At 40.5% G+C, this 23997-nt stretch overlaps 1 protein-coding gene across 1 annotated transcript in view; it reads right to left on the bottom strand.

Moving 5' to 3' along the window:
- Positions 1–14512: 14512 nt before the first annotated feature.
- LOC138803667 (vomeronasal type-2 receptor 116-like) overlaps positions 14513–23997 on the bottom strand; it is a 30484-nt gene continuing 20999 nt past the window's right edge. The window contains exons 8-9 of the mRNA XM_069987729.1: positions 15346–15452; positions 14513–15169 (exon numbers count right to left, since the gene is read on the bottom strand). Of these exons, the coding sequence (XP_069843830.1) occupies positions 14513–15169; positions 15346–15452 (764 nt within the window). The remainder of the gene's footprint in view (positions 15170–15345; positions 15453–23997) is intronic.

The following is a 23997-nucleotide window of genomic DNA, read 5'->3' as shown; positions in this document are numbered from 1 at the left end:
CATACATTATATACACATATAACATGTATATTTATATAATGTATATACATATAAAAATATATAATGGAAAGACTTGGAAAAAATTATATTAAGTGAAGCAAGCCAGGCCCAAAGAAACATAGGTCCTATAATTTCCCTTATTTGCAATATCTAGTATATGACTGAGTCAAGCAGAAAAGTTCAGATAAGGTGATGTTACGGAAGTGAACCCTAAGATATGTATTCAAATGTTTTTTTTTTCTTTCATGCGATTGTTTCTAACATATTTATAAGATTATTTCTTTGTAGCTTTGTATGTCCCTCCCCCACAGTATAACCCTGCTTTCACTGTATTTGATGTCGGTATAATTTGTGGAGGGGAAGGGGAAAAAATCAATCATTTAAATAGGGATATAGGTGGACCCATTGCAACAATGAGATGTACAAGTAGTTATGTCGAAAACGAACTTTACAAATTTGGTCCGAGGGGGGGAGGAGCAGGGAGGATTGGGTGGGGGGGGGCAGAGGGAGGATGGGAAGGGATGGGAAGGGGAAACAAAGGAGGAGGCTACAATGCTTGATAAGAAATGTACTCATTATCTTACCCATGTAATTGTAACCCCTCTGTACAGTATTTTCACAATAATATATATATATATATAATGTGTGTATATTTATATATATATTCAGTGTTTTAAATATGTTGTATTAAAATGATGCCAGGGAATCCAGAATTGAGGAGAGTCATCATAAGCAACCCAAGCAAGTCAGACCTGACCTCTTCACTACCATAATCCATACGAACAACAAACAACTCTACTTTTTCTGCCTATATTATTATCATGGTTTCATATAATGGTGACAATTTGTTAAAGTGTCCTTATTTATAAAAGATTTTTAAAACTCTATGTTTTCAAAGAAGTTAGCAACCTTGATCAGGGTGCTGGTGGCTCATACCTATAATCATAGCTACTCAGGAATCTGAGATCTGAGGATCGTGGTTTGAAGCCAGTCCAGGGAGGAAAGTCCATGAGCGTCTTACCATCAATTAAAAAACAAGCCAGAAATGAGGCTGTGGCTCAAGTGGTAGAAAAATAGCCTTCAGCAAAAGAAGCTAAGGTATAGTCTGTAATCAGGAAATGTCCCTGACATATTCAAATTATGTGAAATTAATAGCACAGAAAAAAGTTCTCAGAGCAAAGCTGATTCTGTTGAGTATTCATTCTTCTGCTGTGAAATCTACCCCAAAACAGTTTTGGGAATTCAATATCTGTAAGGGTGAACAGTACTTTTCATTATTCAAAACTATTATTTTGAGTATTTCAGTTATTATTAGTCTCTAACTCCAGAGAACTAGAAACTTTAAGATGTGAAATATAAAACTTATATAAAACCACATTTTTTCTTTTGTTTGTTTAAAAGGAAGTCCAATAGCTTCTCACTGGAGAAAAGCTAAGTATTAACACATCAAAGCAGAAAATGAAAGAAAAGCCAAAAAATTAACACATCAAAACAGAAAATGAAAGAAAAGCCACAAAATTAATACATCAAAGCAGAAAATGAAAGAAAAACCAAAAAATACAGAAAGAAGCAGAGAATATCTAAGAATCCAGATCAGCTCAATCTTAGTTACCAGTATATCCACAGAAGTATTTCATTGGCAGTGGGAGTCTTATCTCTACTTCCTTATTTAATCACCACCTGGTATTATTTCAGAACATATCACTGACATCTCATAATTGTTCATTAAGCAATTATAATGTTAAAGATTTGCTTTTCTACTTTAAATAAATTTCAGGATTATTAAATATACTATAAAATACTATGTCAAAGCCAGTGCAGGTGGCTCATGCTTGTAATCCTAGCTACTCAGGAGGCTGAGATCTGAGGATCACAGTTCAAAGCCAGCCGGGGCAGGAAAGTCCATGAGATTCTTATCTCAAATAAAAGCCACTAGAAAACCGGAAGTGGTACTGTGGCTCAAGTGATAGAGTGCTCATCCTGAGCTGAAGAGCTGAGGGACACGCCAGGCCCAGAGTTCAAGACCCACAACTGACAAAAAAAAAAAAAATGTCAAAATCTGCAAGTCAAGAAGAGAGGACTACACTGCATATGTCAAACACCTTGCAAAAGCAATAATGGCTTTCTCTGTGTGTGTTTAGTGTGTGTGTGTATACAAACACCTGCATGTGCCATTAATGAGGCTTAAAATCAGGGCCTGGGCACTGCCTCTCAGCTTTTTTGCTCAAACCTAATGGTCTCCCACTTGACCCACAGCTCCATTTCCAACTTTTTCATAGTTAATGGGAGATAAGAGGTTCATGGATTTTCCTGTCCACGCCAGGTTTGAACTGCAATCTTCAGATTTCAGCATCCTGAGTAGCTAGGATTAAATCATAAACCACCAGTGCCTGAGTAATAAGAGCCTCCTAATCAGAACACTAGTTGACCTCACCACCCACTCTGTGACATTAATATTTTGATCACCTTTTTAAAAAGAGAAGACCTTGAGTCAATTCTACATTTCCATATAATATTAATACACACAGTTTAGAAACTCAAAGCCTGAATCTAAACCTATCTACGTATGAATAAATCATAGCTTCCAGCATTAACATATTCAGTAGTTTTTTTTTAATTATTTCTTTTAGGATGAGATTGTGATTGGGACACATTATATACATGTACAGAAATGTCACACAAAAGTCCTTCTTGTGCAACTAATGGATACTAATAAATTAAAACAAAACAAAACAGGACAACAATAACAACAAAAACAACCTTTCTTGAGCCAGGCATGGGTGGTTCACACTTGTAATTCTAACTATTCAGAGGTTGAGACCTGAGGATCGTGGTTCAAAGTCAGCCCAGGCAGGAAAGTCCATGAGACTCTTGTCTCCAATTAACAACCAGAAAAATGGAAGGGGAGATGTGCTCAAAGTTTAGAGTGCTAGCCTGGAAATAAAAAAGGTCAGAGACAGTGCCCAGGCCTTGAATTCAAGCCCATGGCTCACAAATGAAAAACCAAAAATAAAAACCCTCTCTAATTTTTTTTCTGGAATCGTAAATTCACTTACCATAGCAAAAATTACACTGCACAAGAGACAGTCAAAATTGTATCACTGAACACTCTGGATCACCACAATAATCAACAGAACCACCATCTTAACCATGATAAGCACAAGGTTCTAGTCTCAGATCCACACATATTTTTGAAGGCCAGTCACAGAACCTTAGGCCTCTTATCTATCTCTATTTTTCTCATCTGTAAAATATTTAAATTGCATACAGCCCTTATATAGCACTAAAATACTTGGGATATTATGTTTCTGCAACTTCCTATGAAGTACAAGAAAGTATTCAAACCATAACTATACAAAGTTGAGTGACTTTATGACTTACAATGATCTTACAAATATGTATACCTTTAATCTTCATTTTTACCTGAGATGTTTTAGAAAAGCTATAGAAAACAGTATCACACACATAAATGCTCTATTAATAGGATTTAAGGAATTTCTTTCTTGAATTAAGAAACTACAATAAAGGAACTTAGAAAGTTATAATCTTGGGAAAAGCTAATTTGTGATTAGGTGTAAACCTGAGTACCCCAATGCACTCATTATCTTGGCCACGTAATCGTAACCCCTCTGTACAGTATTTTCACAATAAAAAGTAAAAAAAAAAAAAAACCTGAGTACCCAATGCCCCTTCATTTATGTAATTATTCCAATTGGGTATCTGTGCCACTACTGGCCTACCAAAACATCATATTAACTTAAGCTCTAAGAAGAAAACTATAAATTTACTTCTTTTATAATTCTTTGAAGGTTTAATTATTATTTATATTTATTCAGCATTTTGTAATTACTGAAACTGAGAATTCAGAATTAGGAACTGAAGTCCAAAGATTCTGGATATGATTAAAGTGTGAGTCTCTATACACATTTATACACACAGAAATACCTACTTGCATGCACACACACACACACACACACACACACACACACACACACACACACACACAGCCCTCCAACTAATTACCTGAATCTCCCAATATTCCATAGCTATATATCCAAGGCTATTGCTACTATACCCATAATGTGTCAATATATGCAGTTGACAAGTGTTAAGCTGGCTGGCACCAGGCCATGCTGGCACATCATGCCATGGGAAAGGCCTGGGATAGAGGGCATCTGGCCTCGGGCTAGGCTTTATCTAGGGTAGGGGCAGAGAAAGTTGTGGCCACATCTAATCCAGATGTGACCTCCCCAGATGCAGGTGTGCCAGTTGCCTAGGTAATGCAGGTACTGGGTGGAGACTTTGCTGTGAGGAGGGTGGAATCTGATCACCATCCAGGAGTGGACCTTACAACAAGGTTATCAAATTCTTTCTGAACTAAAATACTAGGCTCCTTGGAAATACCCATCCTTCTGAGAGAAATTAGAGATTCCATTTACTGAACAAAATTGAGAAGTTTCCTAGCCCTTTGGAATGTCTTAGATGTGTGGAGGGGGCGAGGGGGGGAGGAGGGAAGGGAAGATCCCAGACAGTTTAAAAGAGAAAAGAACTTTTGAAGGATTATTTGGTAGCTTCCACACTAACCGGAAACTGACTGTGAAGTATAAATATGAAGATAATGGCAAGCAAAATAGTCTGGTATAAAGGAATCTAGGCAGCTTCTAAAGACCAAAACAGAAATGAGGTCATAGAGCAAATGGGTGGGCTCCCCAGTACTGTAAACCATGTACTCTGGACTCTGGGCATTATCTATAAAGCAGGATGAAGAATGTGCATCTGGAACTTTCAGCTCTGTCCATAGAAGGTAGGTTCTGCAGGGGGACTTCCCAAAACAAAGGGTCCAAATCCAGTGAAGGCAGACAAAAAAAGAAAGTTGACAGACAGATAAGATAGACAGATAGATTACAGAGACTGATATCATTATGAATAAGAAGACTTCAGTAACCTTCCAGGAGAAGAGAGGGGAGAGGGTTGAAGTGAGGTGAGGGAACAGAAAGGGCAGGGAGGGGAGAGAGGGTATATGAGGGTAGAGGAAGGCCTGTAGGGTGAGTAGGGGAAGGAAAGAGGAGGGAGGCAGGTGCCGGTGGTGGTGGCTATGCCTGAAGAGCAAAAGGCAGCCTGAGAGTGGAGCATAAAGCAAAGTGTGAGTGAGAGAGCAAGCCACCCGCCATGGGGGTCTCCACTGCCTGCCTTACTCTACAGGTAGCAGCCCCTGGCTGGGGCATTGCATGCTGCCCTGCAACTCTCTCAGCAACAGGTGGTCTAGGCCAGGTGGAGGTCACCTGTGAGCCAGGGAGAGGGCAAGAGATTGAGCCTGGGGAACTAGTGCTGCTGGAGGAAGAGGCCAGACCCAGCATGGTACTGGTGGCCTCTGGAGTGGCAGCCCTCCTCTCTGCCCTTTTGGCCCCTTCTTTGCTCTTTCTCATCTGTGCCTGCCCTGCCCGGGCAGACAAAGCTAGGAAACTGGAGCTCAACTCCAATCACCATGGAGCCTAGGGCAATGAAATAAAAAGAGCAGCAAGAAGCTACTGAACTTACCAATTGAGAGGAGACTTACCTTCAGAGGAGACTGGAGCTGGAACAACTTCTTTCCAGGCTTTACCTTTGTTTTAGGGATTTTAGACTCTATTTTTGACTGACATTTAAGGGTGGTGACTAAAAACCTTTAAACAAGCTTAATTAGACCTTGGGTCTGACCAGCCCAGTTCCCAGAATGAAAACAATGCCTCTGGTCCCCCTCTCCTTAACAACCTAAGCCACCCTTGATTGTTCAGTCAAAGACTGAAACAGGCTGTAATCTGGCTCTAACTGGAGACATCTTGGGCTTTTGTGTACATACTTACTATAAACTCTGCCTTTTGCACTTGCTTATGGTAAACTCTGCCTTACCTGCTGAAGTTGTGTGCTATTTTAAAGCAAAAGTGATAGACTGGTTTAAACAGCCATTATGAGACAAACTAACCTCATTGGCTACCAGCGTGTGGTCTGGTATGACTGTACAATCTTTTGTTTGTGGTACAATCCCATTGGTCACCTGCCTGTTACCAGCTAGACCTCATGGATTTTGCCTTTGAAAACCAAAGTATGTAGGCCACTTGGGGTTGCAGTATCAGCTCCGGAGCCTGTGCTGTGACCCTGGCCAGTGAATGTAGGAACCTTCTTAATAAAGTTGCTTCTTTGTTAACAACTTTGTTGTGGTGGGTTCTGTCACTCAAACAACTAGGTGGGCTTGCTTGCCTGAATAGGGGTCTTCCTATTACAGAGATAAAGTTCAGATTGAAGTAGACTTAATGACTAGGCCGGTGAGGAGATGATGAAAGTTGAACACAAATGTAATCAACTACACCAGCCATGTTTTCAGAAGAGGTCAGAATTAGTCGCTCAAATCTCAGATTTGGAGATAACAGTATGTGTCAACCATCCACAAATGTCTGAGCTGCCAGAGGAGGAGTACCAAGAGGCTCTGTGTGACCAGACCAGAGCCAAAGACACAGAATACGAAGATACAAAATCAGGTTACAGACAGATTTTTTTGGATGAAAATCCTTACTTCAAAAATAAAGTTATTGCCAAAGAATTTCATTCTGAGTGAGAATGTCGATACATCTTCAAAATCCCCTGAAAGAAAATGAAAAGCTGAAAGGATCTGACAAAACACTCCACCAAACAGAATAAAGCCAGCAGGAAGAAGCGGAGCACTTCTGTTAGGTTGTTCAATAGAGTTGATCAAGTAAGAACAGCACCACGCATGTGGTATTCAGGTAAGGGGTAGGTTTATTCAGTAGAACTGCTGGGACCAGGCTAGGTTAGCACTCTACACAGCTGGGAAAGGCCTGGGAAAGAGCTGGGAAAGAGAGTTGGGAAAGAGAGCTGGGAAAGAGAGCTGGGAAAGAGCTGGGAAAGACAGGTGGGAAACAGAGAGCTGGGAAAGAGAGAGAGCCAAGAAAGAGAGAGATGGAAAGACAGCTAGAAAAGAGCTAGGAAAAAAGGGCCATCTGGGCCTGGACTAGGCATTATCTAGGGTATGAGCAGAGAAAGGTGTGGCCACATCAAATTCCGATGTGACCTCTTCCAGGTGTGCCAGTTGCCTAGGTAATGCAGGTACTGGGAGGAGACTTTGCTGTGAGGAGGGTGGAGTCTTCTTGTCATCCAGGATTGGACCTTACATTCCAGCCTTTCCATAATCATGAAATAGGGTGCAGATTCGTGACAAGGGACGTCGACATTAGGGGTAACAGGCTGGAATTTGGTACCCTCCCAGAGAAGGCAGCGAACAGCAGCTGTCCCTTGGTGGCATGAGTCCTTAGATGAAGTCTGGAGAAGTCTCATGAGGCATTGAGGGGCTGAAAAATTCTAGAGAACAAATAAATGGCAAGAGGAAGGACTAGGGGCTGAAAAATGTTGGTAGAACTGTCCCTAGCTATTTCTGATATCTGGTGACTAGGTAGAGAGGAAGTCAGGTAACACAGGCAAGAATATAAATTCCTGTCCAGTTAATAGGTAGACAGGTATGGATACTAGATGGGCAGGCTCCTTACTTCTACTGACCTCCGGCTCTGGTTAATTTTGAAAGGGCAGGCACAAAGTTGCTGATGAGACATCATCTCCTCTTACTCCTCTCCATGGTCCCTTGTTCCCCAGACTGGCTGAGTCTAGGTGCTTGTTGCTAGGATGGCTTGTCCCAATTGGTATTCAAGGAGGATTGAACTGAAGGCCTGGGCACTGTCCCTGAGCACTTCTGCTCAAGGCTAGCACTCTACCATTTTGAGTTATAGTACCACTTGCAGTGTTTACTGGTTAAAGATAAGAGTCTTGAGCCATGCTTCCAGCCTGGCTCTTTGCAGGTTAGTTAGGAGATGGAGTCTTAGGGATTTTTCAGCCTGGGCTGGTTTGAACTGCAATCTTTGCCACAAAAGCCCTTTATTATTTCCAATTAAAGCAACAAGGAGATCAAGTAGAATAAGCAGAGTTTACCTGGTTCTTATCAAGAATTGGCCAACAAATATTCTGCAATGACAAAACTCATTAAATGTGATGAGAATTTTAGCACAGATATGCTCAGTATTTTAGAACCACATAGTCAGTAGTAGAATACACAACACAAAACAAAAAGGCAAAACTCACAACATAAAATTTTGACAACAATGTGTAGACATCTTTGCTAACAAAGCACATCAGATGGTTGGGCCTCACTTACCAGGGTGTGTGAAAAGAACAACTTGTTAGTAAGCCACCTTAGACTAGATGGATGGAGTAATAAACTTAGTGAAAAGTTAAGGGTCAGATGGGGCCAAACCCTTAACCCACCATGTGTCCAAGATGGCGAATTCAAGATGGCGAATTTCTGAAAAAAATGCAAAGAAACCCTGAACAAATAGATCAAGCCTACATTGGCTAGCCTTTGAGAGGGAACCTAGAGGGGGGTCCCAGGGACCCAGCCTGCATCACACTCTTTAGGGCACAAGCCAAAATATAGAAAAGAGAAAGAGAGAGGGGGAAAGTTGGACATGACTGGCAGAGAGAGAACAAAGAGAACCTGAAAGTAAACAGACTTCTGACCATTTACCATTGCAGTGGCAAACACTGGCTACATCTGAGAATGGTATAAAAATTAGGTGCTCTGGCTTTCCAGGGAGTGCAGGAGGCATTTCAAAGGGGGTTCACCATTCATGCATGACTCCCAGCACACCATTAAACATGTAGGAGAATCAGTATGGTGAGAGAAGGAGAGCTGACCAGGCAGAAGCAGCATCCCGACTTCCCCCAGAGCCTTCTAGAGAGAAATGGCCAAGCCCCCAAAACCAAGCATCCTCGGCTTCAGAGGTGACCAGACTTTCAGCTAAAGGCCATAGAAGCTCTCTGGCGTGGCACCACGTCTGGACAGTGACTGAGCAACAGAGAATTGTAGAGAGTAGTTTCACTCACCAGAGAAGAGTTGTGTGGACCGGGATGTGAAGGCCAGCAATGGTATCGATGTGCTGTGTCTGCAGCAGACAGACCGGTTCACAAAAGGCCATCAGAACTGTGGGTATTCCTCAGAGCAAAAAGGGAAGAACAAACAAAAAGAGGAAAAAAAACGAGAGGAATCCCAGCTTTCCTAACTTTAAGCCCTTTATCCGAGTCACAGCACTATTTATATTAGGTTTTTTAAAAGAGGTGATCGAGTAAGAACAGCACCACGCACATGGTATTCAGGTAAAGGGTAGGTTTTTTCAGTAGACCTGCTGGGACCAGGCCAGGTTGGCACTCCACGTGGCTGGGAAAGGCCTGGGAAAGAGCTGGGAGATAGCTGGGAAAGAGAGCTGGGAAGAGAGAGCTCTGGGAAAGAGCTGGGAAAGAGAGGTGGGAAAGAGAGAGCTGGGAAAGTGAGAGCTGGGAAAGAGGGAGCTGGGAAAGAGAGAGCTGGAAAAGAGAGAGAGCTGGGAAAGAGAAAGAAGGAAAGGCAGCTAGAAAGAGCTGGGAAAAAAGGGCCGTCTGGGCCTGGGCTAGGCCTCATCTAGAGTATGAGCAGAGAAAGGTGTGGCCACATCAAATTCCGATGTGACCTCTTCCAGGTGTGCCAGTTGCCTAGGTAATGCAGGTACTGGGCAGAGACTTTGCTGCGAAGAGGATGGAGGCTTCTCACCATCCAGGATAGGACCTTACAACTTCTTTGCTGGTTTACTAACCATTATGATGCTGGCACCGATGAGATGGGAGAGAGAGGTCATCAAAGATGATGTTGGGCCAAATCTATGGCTGTACTACCTGGTTCCTCACACTGATGATCAGGAAGAAGGAGGAGAAGGGGTGGAGGGAGAAGGGATTAGAAGATACTGATAGAGAAGGGGATGAGGATGAGAGGGAAGGAAAGGAAGATAATGATGGAAGTGGAGGAGAATGAAGAAGATGACTAATGGAAATCACTATGGCTTCCAAACCTTATTAAAAGGGGGGGGGGGGGGGCGGGAGCAGGTTGCAGAATTTTCCCTCTCTGCTCAATCATCCTGTTCTTGAGGTCTCTGCTCCACACTTATTAGAGTGGAAATACCTTACTAAGAATACTACAATGGGAGGGGCTGGGAAGGTGGCTCAGTGGTAGAGTGCTTGCCTTGCATGCATGAGGCCCTCAGTTAGATTCCTCAGCACCACATAAGCAAAAAGGAAAAAAAGCCAGAAGTGGTGCTGTGGCTCAAGTGGTAGAGCACTAGCCTTGAGCTGAAGAGCTGAGGGACAGCACCCAGGCCCAGAGTTCAGGCCCCACAACCGGACCCAAAAAAAAAAAAGAATACAATGGGAAAAATAATCACACCTTTCTGTTCTAAATTCATTCCCTTTCTGTCTCAACAAAAAAGTCTATGGAATCAACACCACCATCACCACTGTACTCTGGGCACAGTTACTTTGCTCATTGTGAACATCAGGCCCTGTGTAGTAGTGCATAAAGTAGCTTTTTTCCTACTTTCTGTGTATATTGGACTCAGAGATTACACTGTGTTTCTGTGTGACTATGAACTGTTAGTATTGCCAGTGTGTATTTTTCTTTCCCTTTGTTTAAAAAAAAGAAGAAACGTAAATGAGAATATAAAAAGAAAAAAAATTAAATTGGGATTATAAAAGTTCAGCAAAGGGTAGGTTTGAGCTGTTTGGTTGTGTGATGGGCATTCTGACAACATGGCTTCTACTTTGGCATGAGTAATTGTGATATTTACTGGACATCTTTTCAGTTTAGGAGGATCTTCTTAAAGTAAAATCCTCTCCTATTGATTTATTGAGCCAGCTCACTTCAGGAGAATCAACAGGCCCTGCAGTATCTTACTCAGAATTCACATTCTCTATTGTAATTTTATTTATTTTTAAATTGTTGTTCATCACTGGAAAGATGATGCTCAGTTTTAAAAGTTAAAAGTGTACATTTTGCTATGTACAATTTAAAAAAGATTTCATTATACATATGTATATTTCAAGAGGCTGTGGTGTCTCATGGTCTCATGTGGTGTCTCAAAGGGACTGGATGGGAGAGCTTTAACCTGATCAGAAGTCAACACAGTCAACAGGTGTCAGGGCCTTGATGCTGCGTACTTTACTAACTACAAGAACCAACATTATAACTGTCCTGTTTTCAGATGCAGGAAGTTACTCCTGGTAAGAAAGAGTAGGGCCTCTGACTACAGTAGTGCCCAAGCCTTCAGCATCCCAGCTTCCAATAACAGTACCTCTGCAGGGTTTTTGAACTATCACCACCTACTTCTAGGGTGACTACAGTATCCTCCATATCTCTGTAAGAAATCTTGAGCTTATAACCCATTTTTGCAGGTATCTTGAACAGTCAGTAGTGTCAATGGCTAGAGCAGTTCCTTGAAGCTTAAACTTCTCCACAATGTTTTGTTGGGCACTCCTCTCCAACTAGTTCTCATAACCATCTTGCATCTTACACCCAGAGTTTATGGCAAAGTATGCCAATAACTAATTGAGCCATCATTGTTTTTCACAGATACCTAGATTAATTTGACCTACAATAGATGCTCAATATGTATCTCTCAAGGTACATCTTACTTTTGCTGAAAATTCAGAAGAAATGGAAGGAGACATGAGAAGATAGACAACATCCCATGCTATTAGATTCGCAGAACTATTGTCATGAAAGTGGCCATATTGCTAAAAGCAATTTATAGATTCATTGCAATGCTTATCTAAATCCCGTTTCTTCATGGAAATAGAAACAGTCCAAAAATTCATATGGAACATTAAAGACATTCAAATAGCAAAAGTAAATGGGAAATGAAAATGTTATTTATTTTATATTTTCTAAATATGTGAAAGTATACTATAGGAAGATTGTTCAGGTAAGAATGTTAAAAAGAAAAGGTAAATGTCTAGGCTTCTATTAAAAGTATATATAACGGGATTTTTTTTCATTGAGCAAGTTTATTTCAGGCTTCCAACTGTCTCTGAGTTGTCCTGGATATTTTGCTACATAAACAGTACAAAACCAGATTGTTACTGGCACAAGAAAAGATCCCAATAATAATAAACCTTAATAAGAGGCCCAGGAACTAAACCACACAGCTAATTTTCAACAAGAAAGCCAAAAACATGCAGTAGAGAGCAACAGCTTCCTCAACAAATAGTGCTAAGAAAACTGATTACCCATTTCCACTTTAATGACACTGAAAGTCGATTCATCTCTCACTTTCTCCAAAAATTAATTCCACATAGACTGAAAAATCTTGAGTAAGACTAAAACCTCTCAATCTACTATAGGAAAACCTAGAGATTTCCCCAGAAGATAGAGGCATATTTAAGTATATTCTGAATAAGTTTCCAGTTTCCCAGAAAAGAAGAAAAGTAACAAGTGGGATTGTATCAAAATAAAAAGTTTAAATACAGTAAAATAAACAATGATCAGAACAAACAATCCACTGAATGAGAGAAAACATTCACTAGATATTCAACAGGTAAATCCATAAATGTCCAGAATATACAAAGCTCTAAAAAAAAACTAATCAGAAAAGGAATAAATAATTCAACCAATTAAAGGGTAAGAAAACTGAGAGGTTTTCAGATTAACAAATCTAATTAAGAAGCATTTTAACATCTTTAGCCATAATGGAAACATGAGTTAAAAGTCCTATCTAAGGAAACCTCAAAGGTTCCATCTCACCACAGTCACAATGACAATCAACAAATAAACAAACAACAAAAGCTGGTGAGAATTCAGGAGGAAAAGACCCTCACACACTGATGGTGGGAATGTAAATTAGTGTAACCACTATGAAAATAAATGTAAAATTAAAACTGTCTCCTAACTCTGCCAAACCACTACTGGGCATATATCTGAAGGAGTGTGAATCAAGAAAACCATCTTCATGCCAGATACTGTTTATTATAAGTCCTATTCACAATAGCCAAATGACTTAATCTTCTGTTAATACAAAAGACATTGCACATATATACCATGGAATATTACACATCCATAAGGAAATAAGAAATGCCATTTGGGGGAAAAAATGAATGGAATTGGAGAACATCATTTTGAGTCAGATAAGCCAAGCTGAAAAAGACAGTATTATAAGTTTTTGTCCATATACATATGCTTATAGTCCTATATGCATATCCATACACTTATAACATGATTCTAATTATGTAGAAGGATGAAGAGAAAAGGAGGTAAAAGAAAAAAAATGATGGTGACTAATTTTGGTTTGATTTCCTTTATTCCCTCTCCCCAAGTTATTTCCATCTAGTGGGTTTCACTGCTGAATTGGTTCACCCTATGTCCCACCATTTCTGTCCTTCTCCTTCCCCTCACCAAGTCAGATAAACTTTATACAATACAAAAGGTACAGAAATCAAAAACAGCAACAGAAGGGAATAAACCAATGAAAAAAGGACAAAAGAAAAGAACAGCAAACAGTACAATTAAATTCTCTTGCTTCCACTTCTTGGGGTTCATTTCAATAAGTATCATTTTATATGATAATATGCACATAGTCATTGAGCTCTTGAAATCCTCTCCTAAGAATTTCCTTATCTGTGAATGTTTAGATTGCTGTTTAATTAATCATGTCCAAGTGCAATCACTGATCTTTCACTATCCATTGGGTTTACTTGTACATTTATAGGCACATTCTAATTATTTTGGTTCTGGCTTACTTTGCTTAGTACAATTTTTCATAAGAAAATGGAAAGATGGAAAAAGTAACTTTGTAATAAAGTACAACTGTGTATAATGACAGCATAAAGAACCTCAATGAAAGCTGTCTATCAATAAGAGATTAAGAAATCCAGGGTAGAGTAAACAATTGAAAGGCTTATCCTTTGTAAAGCACATCTGAAATACCACAAAAAGAAACCTACCTTAACAAAAAGCTAAACAACAAAGCTGAAGCCAACATCATACTAAGTGAGGAAAACAAATAATTTCCCCTAAAAATCAGATGAGAAAAGGAAACTACTCTATTCAAGACATATATACTGGGATATATATACTGGGATATATATACTGGGATTCCTTGACAAAGCAATAAAACAAGAGAAATTAAAAGAGAAAATAACTCAAAAAGGAAATGAAGAACTCAAACTATCTCTATTAGAAGATAATATCCTATACTTATAAAGCCATAAATATTTCACCAAAATTCCTCTACATCTTATAACTATTTTTGGCAACATAACAGGATATAACATCAGCACTCAAAAAGTTAATAGCTTTTCTAATATACCAAGGAAGAGCAGGGTGACACGGTTCAGGATAGAAAGAATGTGCAAGACCTGCTCCCGTAGGGCACTTGGCACCAGGCTGCTCTGACCTCTGGATAAGCCTGGGAACCTAGATAAACACGGGAACAGGAGCAAAGGCCTGCAAGGTTGAACTAGTGATTCTGGAATGTGTGCCAGGGACCTGGGAAAGGCCACGGCAGGTGACTGAGACGAGCCATAGCCAAGGTGAGCTATGGATCTGGAACCAGGCCGCAGAGGGTGACTGAGTACAAGCCCCCAGCAGGGTTCTCCAAGGGATCCTTGAAGGGCCCTACACAGGGTAATCCATGGACAGGCCTTTGTAGGGTGACTGGAGACTCAGGGACAGGTCGCAGTTTCTATCCTGCAGACACAGGAGCCCAGGCTGAGTCAGGGAAACTCGTCGCAGTGACGGCCTCCCCAACCTGGATTTCACCTTGCCTAGCCCAGTGGAAGGCCTCGCCAGGCTGCTGAAAACATGGCATCCATGGGCTGCAGAGGGCTGGCAAGGTGAGAAGAACAGCAGAGGCCTTCCGGAGATGGAGGACAGAGAAGGCTGATGGCCTAGAAAACTCACCAGTATTCTTGGCAGGGGAGCTCTCTGATGCATGCCCTGGGGTGTCTTCCCTGTCCCAGAGAGGAAGATTTCAGCCCATGACAAGGGCAGATTAAGGTCTTTATGGTGCTGGAAGATCAAAGAAGTCCTGGATGATGGTAGGTGCAACGTGAGGCCCTGATGGTGGAAGGAAAAGAAGTCCCTGACTGTGGCGCATGCACCACAGAACCTGCACTCCATGAGAAGGTCCGGATGGTGGTGGGTACAACGAGAAGCCCAGAGGAATGCACCAGGAAGAAACCGTTGACTAGGGTGCAATGAGAAGTCCTGGAGGATGTCAAGTGCAACGCCAAGCCCCAAATGTTGATGGGTGCAAACGGGGAGTCCCTGTTGCTGGATGATGCAGGTGCAATGAAACAGGTGGAGAATATACCACGAAGCCCTGGATTACTAGAGTGCAATGAGAAGCCCCAGAGCAACTCAAAGTCCCAGATAACTGGTGTTAGAAATAGCTCTGGATGTTGGGGTGTCACATAGAAAAGAAAGGAACTCAGCAAAGGAAAGTTTACCTCTGCAGAAGGGTAAGCCATAGGCAAGCTTCTCACAAGCTGGCACACAGAGCTAACCCAGTAGGCCCCACCCCTCTGCTCACATTGACTGAGCTCAGGTTCACAACCTGCAAAAGAATGTGACCTAATTAACAGAATGTAATTAAAATTCAAGGGGCTTCAAACAGGATGTCTTAAAGTGCTCGGGAAAAGGATGTAACTAAAATATACTTAACAAGGCCCAAACTACCTAGGCAATGCCGGAACCCTTCAAAACAAAAAAGTTCTCCCAATATTCACAAAGGAATCAAACTACAGTACTTTGACAGAGAAGACTTTCTCACACTGGGGTGCAACCCTAAACCCTGGATGGAGCCAGGACCAGTGGTTCACATTGTAATCCTAGTCACTCGGGAAACTGAAATATGAGGACCACAATTACATGCTAGTCAGGGTTGGAGAATCCTAGTCAGGGTAGGAGAATCCTTAAAACTCTTAACTCTAATGAACTATTTGGAAAAAGCCAGTAGTGAAACTGTGGTTCAACTGGTATAGTGCTAGCCTTGGGCAAAATGAAGCCCAGAGACAGCACCCAGGATTGGTCCCAAAAAATAAATAAATAAGAGGAGGTGGGGGAAGAGGAGTGGGAAGGGAAGGGATAAAGAGAAGGAGGAGGAAGGAAGGAATTAAGGAAGAAAGAGAGAAAAGCAAACAAGCAAGAAAGAGAAAGAAAGAAAGAAAGAAAGAAAGAAAGAAAGAAAGAAAGAAAGAAAGAGAGAGAGAGAGAGAGAGAGAAAGAAAGAGAGAAAGAAAGAAGAGAAAGAAAAGAGAGAAAGAAAGACTGAGGTGCAGCGAGAACTGCTGACCCTAAATGACTGGGGTGCAACTATAAGTCCTGGGTGACAGCCGGTGCAATATTTGGTGGTCCAGACAGTAGTGCTCCTGCAACCCCAAAAACGGTAGAGTGATAGCCACATATGACCACCAGAATCCCCCCGAAGATTCAGTTTGTGGATCTGTGCATATATGATATGAAAAAGCTTCTCTAAACTTTTCCAAACCTTTTAAAAAACCATATTTGGTCCATCTAGACATACGAGATATGAAGACGTTGCCATTCTGTGACAAAGTAGAGGTACACAATCACACTTGCAAATACTCATTTCTGTGTAGAAAACATAAAAATGTCTGCTGGAAGTGATTTTGAATGGAGATGTTAGACCATCTCTGAACACGATTTGTTCTGTGGGCTAGATGATGAGGAAAAGGAAAAGAAGCCCTTGTGAAGGAACAGGAGGGGGCTGTGCCAAACTCATCAAGGGGGAAGGTGTTTTCAAATGACAGCAATTTATATATATATATATATATATATATATATATATATAGAGAGAGAGAGAGAGAGAGAGAGAGAGAGAGAGAGAGTGTTTACAGGTTGTTTCAAAGATAGATTAATTAAATTAAAAATCTTACTACCCCCCCAAAAAAAAATCTTACTACCCATGTATTTTATAGTTATAGTGCTTCTGATATAAAACGTATATAAGAACAGCATACATTTTATGGAGTCATAGGTAAAGTTAGTGCTCAGAGCGATATCTATTAGTATGAGAAGAAATACATTTGATCTTTGTCCTTGATTCCTGGAACAGAGATCGTAAAATTCTCAGAATTTCCTGAATGTTATGAATGTCTTTTATTTACAATGAGTCCCTGTCAACAACACCTGAATTTATGCTATTGCAATTGTTTAGCGTAGGAACCCTAGATAGCTAAGTGAGAAGAAGAAGAAGGAGGAGGAGGAGGAGGAGGAGGAGGAGGAGGAGGAGGAGGAGGAGGAGGAGGAGGAGGAGGAAGAAGAGGAGGAAGAAGAAGAGGAAGAAGAAGAGGAGGAGGAGGAGGAGGAGGAGGAGGAGGAGGAGGAGGAGGAGGAGGAGGGAGAGGGAGAAGAAGAAGAAGAAGAAGAAGAAGAAGAAGAAGAAGAAGAAGAAGAAGAAGAAGAAGAAGAAGAAGAAGAAGGAGGAGGAGGAGGAGGAGGAGGAGGAGGAGGAGGAGGAGGAGGAGGAGGAGGAGGAGGAGGAGGAGGAGGAGGAGGAGGAGGAGGAGGAGGAGGAGGAAGAAGAGGAAGAAGAAGAAGAAGAAGAAGAAGAAGAAGAAGAAGAAGAAGAAGAAGAAGAAGAAGAAGAAGAAGAAGAAGAAGAAGAAGAAGAAGAAGAAGAAGAAGAAGAAGAAGAAGAAGAAGCCGGGCGCCAGTGGCACATGCCTGTTCCTACCTACTCAGGAGGTTGAGATCTGAGAATCACGGTTCAAAGCTAGTCTAGACAGGAAATAAACCACAGAAAACCGGAAGTGGCATTGTAGCTCAAGTGGTAGAGCACTTGCCTTGAGCTGAAAAGCTGAGGAACAGTGCTCAGGCCCAGAGTTCAAGCCCCACGACCAACAACAACAAAAAAAAAGATTGAAGGCTTGAAACCTTTAGCATTTACCCACCTACTTCCAGGAAATGCAGAGTGGAAAACACCTCCATCCCATGCCCTGCCCTTTCTCTCCCACCTAATTGTTCCTTAGTTGTAATCTATACAGCAGATTAGCATAGCAATGCCATTGTGTGTGTGTGTGTGTGTGTGTGTGTGTGTGTGTGTGTGTGTGTGTGTGTGTGTGTGTGTGTGTGTGTGTGTGTGTGTGTGTGATTGCTCCAGTCTGGGAGCAATCTTATGTTCAGAATTGCATTGAATTGTGAGATTCCTAGATGATGTAAGCTAGAGATTTGGTTAGTGTGTGTAGAATAGGACAGGACTGGGGAAAACTTTACATCAGTTCAAAATGTGTAATTTTTTTCAAAGTACAGCCTCTTGGTTTGTGTGATTCCCAGCCATGTAGTAGTAAAAATGTGTTCACTGTAGTTATTATAGGAAAAGTGATTGACCCAAACATTGTTTTAATGTTTATGAAATTAAAAACTGCACTTTGTGAAAATATATTTTCAGAATGCAACAGAAACACTCTTGTAATTGTGCTTGTATACTTCAAAGCAGAACACAACACTATTTAATAAATTTTTTAAAATGTAGACAGTTAATTGGCCTAAATAATCCAGGTCTAATTTTGACCTGCATGGGATCTTGTAATATCTAAATACCTATATCAGCTCTCCATGCTACCCACTTTGCCTGAATATTTTTAATGAAATAATTATTTGAAAACAAAAACAAACATGCAATAACAAAACATTCCACTTATGGTTCTTCATGCACTGCTGTCAATCTTAGTTTAAGCAGCAGCCTTCTCTACCTATGACCTCTGTGTGTGTGTGTGTGTGTGTGTGTGTGTGTGTGTGTGTTTTCCTGGGGCTTGAACTCATGGCTTACACACTGTCCTTTTGGTTTTTTTTCCAATCCTGGGGCCTGAACTCTGGGCCTGTGTGCTGTCCCTAAAACTCTTTGTACTCAAGCCTAGCACTCTACCACTTGAGCCACAGTGCAACTTCCAGCTATTTCTGAGTAGTTTATTGGAAATGAGTCTTATGAACTTTCTTGTGTGGGCTGGCTTTGAACCCCTATCTTCAGATCTCAGCCTACTGAGTAGCTAGGATGACAGGTGTGAGACACCAGTGCCCAGCTCCTTCAGCTTTTCCACTCAAGAAGAGCACTCTACCACCTTAGCCACAGCTTTACTTCTGGCTTTGTGCTGGTTAAAGAGAAGAGTCCTTTCTTACCCAGGCTGGCTTTGAGCCATGATCCTCAGATCTCACACTCCTGTGTAGTTAACATTACATGTGTGAGTCACTGGTGCCCAACCTTCAAATTTCAATTGTAATTTATAAGGAGGAGAGCATGCACAAATATTAGATTGCAATATATGCATTCCATAAATTCAGTAATGAAGAAATACATTGCATGAATGCCACTGACAAAAGTAGAATGAGGCTTAGCTATCTGTCTTGGAAGTACCCTAAACATTGTCCCAGAGGACAAAAATCCTAGCACTTTAGTCCCAATTAGAACATGGAATGTGTATCTAAAAGAAAAGCTTGTCTCTAAGCTTTTCTGGTTCCAAGAGGCTCTGTTGACTCCATGATAGTTATTAATAAAATCCTTTTGAGACTTCCAGGACAAAAAAAGATCTGATAAATCTAATAAACTGGCTACTTCAAAATATGTAAGGCTTTTTAAATTTCCAATAGTGTAATTTACAAACTTTCTTGTGTGCTAGTACTAGAGCTTAATCTCAGAGCCCCCCACTCTTGCTAAGTATTTTGCTCAAGGATAATGCTCTACCATTTGAGCCATATCTCCACTTCTGGTTTTGTGACCAGAATCACAGTAGCTAGAATTCCAAATGTAAGCCACTTGACCCAACTAAATATTTCAAATCTTTTGAAAAATGTGATCTTCAGAAATGAGGTATTTCTGGATTTCTATTAAGAAAATTTCGGCCTGGGCCAACAAGACCTAGGGTTTCTCCTATTCCATCCTCTAATGTTTTCAGAGTGTCTGCCTTGACTCCGAGGTCTTTGATCCATTTGGAGTTGATTCTTGTGCAGGCTTATATATAAGGATCTAGCTTTCATTTTCTACAAATAGTTAAAGCCAGGCCCAAAGAAACGTAGGTCCCACGGTTTCCCTTATTAGCAATATCTAGTGTATGTCTGAGTCAAGCAGAAAAGGTCAGATAAGGTGATGTTAGGGAAATGAACCCTAAGATATGTATTGAAATTTTTTTCTTTCATACAATTGTTTCTAACACATTTATAAGTTTATTTATTTGTTGCTTTGTATGTCCCTCCCCGACAGTTATAACCCCTGCTTTCACTGTATTTGATGTCGGTACAATTTGTGCAGGGGAAGGGGAAAAACAAATCATTTAAATAGTGATACAGGTGGACCCATTGCAACAATGAGATGTACAAGTCGTTATGTCAAAAACGAACTTTACAACTTTGGTGTGTGGGGGGAGGAAGATTGGTTGGCCAGCAGGGTGGGGAGGATGGGAAGGGATGGGAAGGGAAAACAAAGGAGGAGGCTACAATGCTTGATAAGAAATGTACTCATAATCTCACCCATGTAATTGTAACCCCTCTGAACAGTATTTTCACAATAAATAAATATTGAAAGAAAAAAGAAACGAGGTATTTCATAAAGCATGGAGGTTTTGCAACAAGAATTTAATCATTCTTTAAAAATGACCAGCTTTTAAAAAATTAATTTTAAAAACTTACCAATTTTTATGTTCTAGATATTCTCATAAGAGATTGGTATTACAAATGACTATTTTTCAGTTTTAAATGGGGTTCCAAAAGAGATAGTAATAAAATAGCCAATATGAAATTCTTGCCATACAATAAAAAGTATCCAGGGTCTGGGAAGGTGGCTCAGTGGTAGAGCGCTTGCTTTGCATGCCTGAGGCTCTGGGTTCGATTCCTCAACACCACATAAGCAAAAAAGAGCTGGAAGTGGCACTATGGCTCAAGTGGTAGAGCTCTAGCCTTGAGCTGAAGAGCTGAGGGACAGCGCCCAAGCCCAGATTTCAGGCCCCACAACCGGACCCAAAAAAATAAAAAATAAAAATAAAATAAAATAAAAAATATCCAAAACCTAGAGGTCAACTTGGGAGCTAAGTTTCTTCCCTATCCTGCTCAACAACTAGTTCCTCCTTGTTTCCAAACTGGCTTCTATTAAGTAAATTTATCCTTTAATAAGGTAAATTGACATTACAAGGTAGAACAACTTGAAAAAGAAACAATTTTTGGTGTGTTTTAAAAGTATTCACTTGAAAAATAAAGCTGAGTTCAAAACGGTAATGCATAAGCAGAGCATTATAAAATCTCATGTATTTTGGGACCAATGGAAGCATTAAACTGAGAAATATTCTGAGAGAAAAGAAAGTGGATTAAAAAATAAAAGAGTACTCTTAATCCTGAACTTTGATACTCACTGACTATAAAACTAGACAAATCACTACTTCTCTTTAAAACTACAGTTATGTGTGATCATATTGGATCAGATTGAAAAGTCCCTTTGATTCTAAAACTTTTTCTTTTCTCCAATCTTTTTTCCTTCTCTCTTTTTTTTCCTTTTTTTTTCCTTTGTCAACCCTGGAGCTTGAATTCAGGACTGGGGTACTGTCCCTTAGCCTCTTTTTGCTCAAGCCTAGTGCCCTACCACTAGAGCTGCAGTGCAACTTCTGGCTTTTTCAGAGTAGCTTGTTGGAGAAAAGAATCTCATGAACTTTCCTCCCTGGTTTGGCTTCAAACCATGATCCTCAGATCTCAGCCTTCTGAGTAGCTAGGATTAAAGGCAGCAGCCACCTGCTCCAGGCTTCCTTTGTTCCTTCTTTTCTTTATTCCTTTCCTTCATTCTTTCTTCCTTTCTTTCATTTTTCTACTTTGGCTGATCTCCAAATCCTGAACTCAAAGGGCATTCCTAACTCAATCTCCCAAGTACCATTGCTCCATTGGTTCACCCTTTGTCCCTCCTTTTCTGTGCCCCAATTACACTCCCAAAGCCATATAAAGGAACAAACAGAACAACAAACAAAGAAAAATGGTAAAAAAAGAAAAAAAACTCTTGCTTCAACCCCCTGGAGTTCATTTCAATATACATTATTCTTATAATCTGCCTTTCTAAAAAATAATAGTGTTAACTTATGAAAGTTCAACATCCCTAGTCCTAATTTCTAGCATACTAAGAAAGACAGGGTTTGGGGCCTATTGGTACCAATCAGTTTTCTATCACACTTCTCATATTTACATAACCATACACACAGACACACAAAGAGATATAAGTGAATCCTGAACTTACTAGAAAACATTCTAGACATAGATAAAATGAATGAGAGGTTTACAAAGTGTATGGCTGTAAAGAAACTCAAGTATAATTCTAGCCCACTGAGTTCAGACATTTAAAAAAAATTCATGGGGCTGGGAAGGTGGCTCAGCGGTACAGCACTTGACTTGCACACATGAGGCCCTGGGTTCGATTCCTTAGCACCAGATAAGCAAAAAGCAAAGAGCCGGAAGTGGCGCTTTGGCTCAAGTTGTAGAGTGCTAGCCTTGAACTGAAGAGCTCAGGGACAGCTCACAGGCCCAGAGTTCAGGCCCCACGACCAGACCCCCTCCAAAAAAAATCAAAACTGGCAGGAAAAAAAAAGTATAGGAAGAAATTACTAAATAAAGTGAAAGATCAACATAACTGCAAAATAGAAAAGAAAGATGAAGCTCCATTGTCAGTGTCATTCATCTGGCAGGTAGGGTTATCATTTAAAAACAGAGGTTCATTGGTAATAATTAGTATATGTCAAGGATAGTCCTAGCAGAGGATCACAATAGCTCAATAGCTATGTACTTATGACCATAGAAAATGATGCTAATTGAAATGAACTCCAAGATAGGGGAACAAGAGGGGTTTCTTGTTGTTTATTTAATGTACTTTGTGAAGTTACTTCTTTTTTCTTTCATTTTAATTTCCTTTGGTTTATCCCCTGTTGTCACTGTTTTTGATTTTGGTACCCTGTGTCTTGAATATATGCTTATCTGATTTGGGGAAGGAAAGGGGAATAACAATGGTGAGACAAAGGACAAAGGGTGGACCAATGCAACAGGGATACTCACAAGACACTATGTTGGAAATGAAATTTACAACTTCGGGGAGGTTGTGGGGTAAAGAAAGTGGGAGAAAAATAAACCATGTTTGACAAGAAATGTGCTCATTATTTATGTAACTGTAACCACAATAAAATTAAATTTAAAAAGACAAATTACTTTCCTCAACAGTCTAAAAGAAAGACACATTGGTTTTTAAAAGATGCTCCTCATTAGAAGAGGGTTTAAGCCTCAGAAAGTGAATTAGAGCTAGGCACTGGTGGCACACACCTATAATCCTAGCTACTCAGGAGGCTGAGATCTGAGGATCACAGTTCAAAGCCAGCCCAGGCAGGAAAGTCCATGAGACTCTCATCTCCAGTAAACCACCAGAAAACCAGAAGTAGCACTGTGGCTCAAATGGTAGAGCACCAGCCTTGAGCTGAAAAGCTGAGGTACAGTGCCCAAGCCCAGAGTTCAAGCCCCACGACCGACAAAAAAAAAAAAGATGAGTGAATCATATTAGAATACAGTTAACACACTAATTACCAAGAGATGATATAAATTCTGCAGGTTTTTTGAAACATATATTGATAGGCAGAATTAATGAAGTAGCATAGCATCACAGATTCCTGGGAAATATTTAGAAGATATAAACCTTTGTTCCCTTCACCAAGATTGAAAGCTTTTATTATGTAAGCAGTTAAGAGCCAAATAGTCATAGATTATTAATGCTAATTGGGTGTGTGTGTGTGTGTGTGTGTGTGTGTGTGTATGCTCACACCTCTAATGGTCTGGCACTCTCACTTAGCTTTTTTCCCTCAAGGCTGGCACTTTACCACCTCTAATTTTAGATTTTTACTGAATAATTGGGGATAATTGGGGATAAGAGTCTCATAGAATTTCCCAGCTTTGCTACTCAGATCACGGTCTTGTGTTGCTAGCATGACAGGTATGGTTTCCCTTATTTGCAATAATTAATATACATCTAGGATAATCTTAGCAGATAAGCAGAATAGCTCAATAGCTATGTACATATGACCATATAAGATGATGCTGAGTGAAATGAACTCCAAGATCTGGACACAAGAAGTTTT

The sequence above is a fragment of the Dipodomys merriami genome, unplaced genomic scaffold, assembly GCF_024711535.1.
Source record: "Dipodomys merriami isolate MVZ:Mamm:240054 unplaced genomic scaffold, mDipMer1.0.p SCAF_345, whole genome shotgun sequence".
In the NCBI taxonomy this organism is placed as follows: Eukaryota; Metazoa; Chordata; class Mammalia; order Rodentia; family Heteromyidae; genus Dipodomys; species Dipodomys merriami.
The sequence above is the reverse complement of the archived record's forward strand: the minus strand, read 5'-3'. Positions and strand labels throughout refer to the sequence as shown.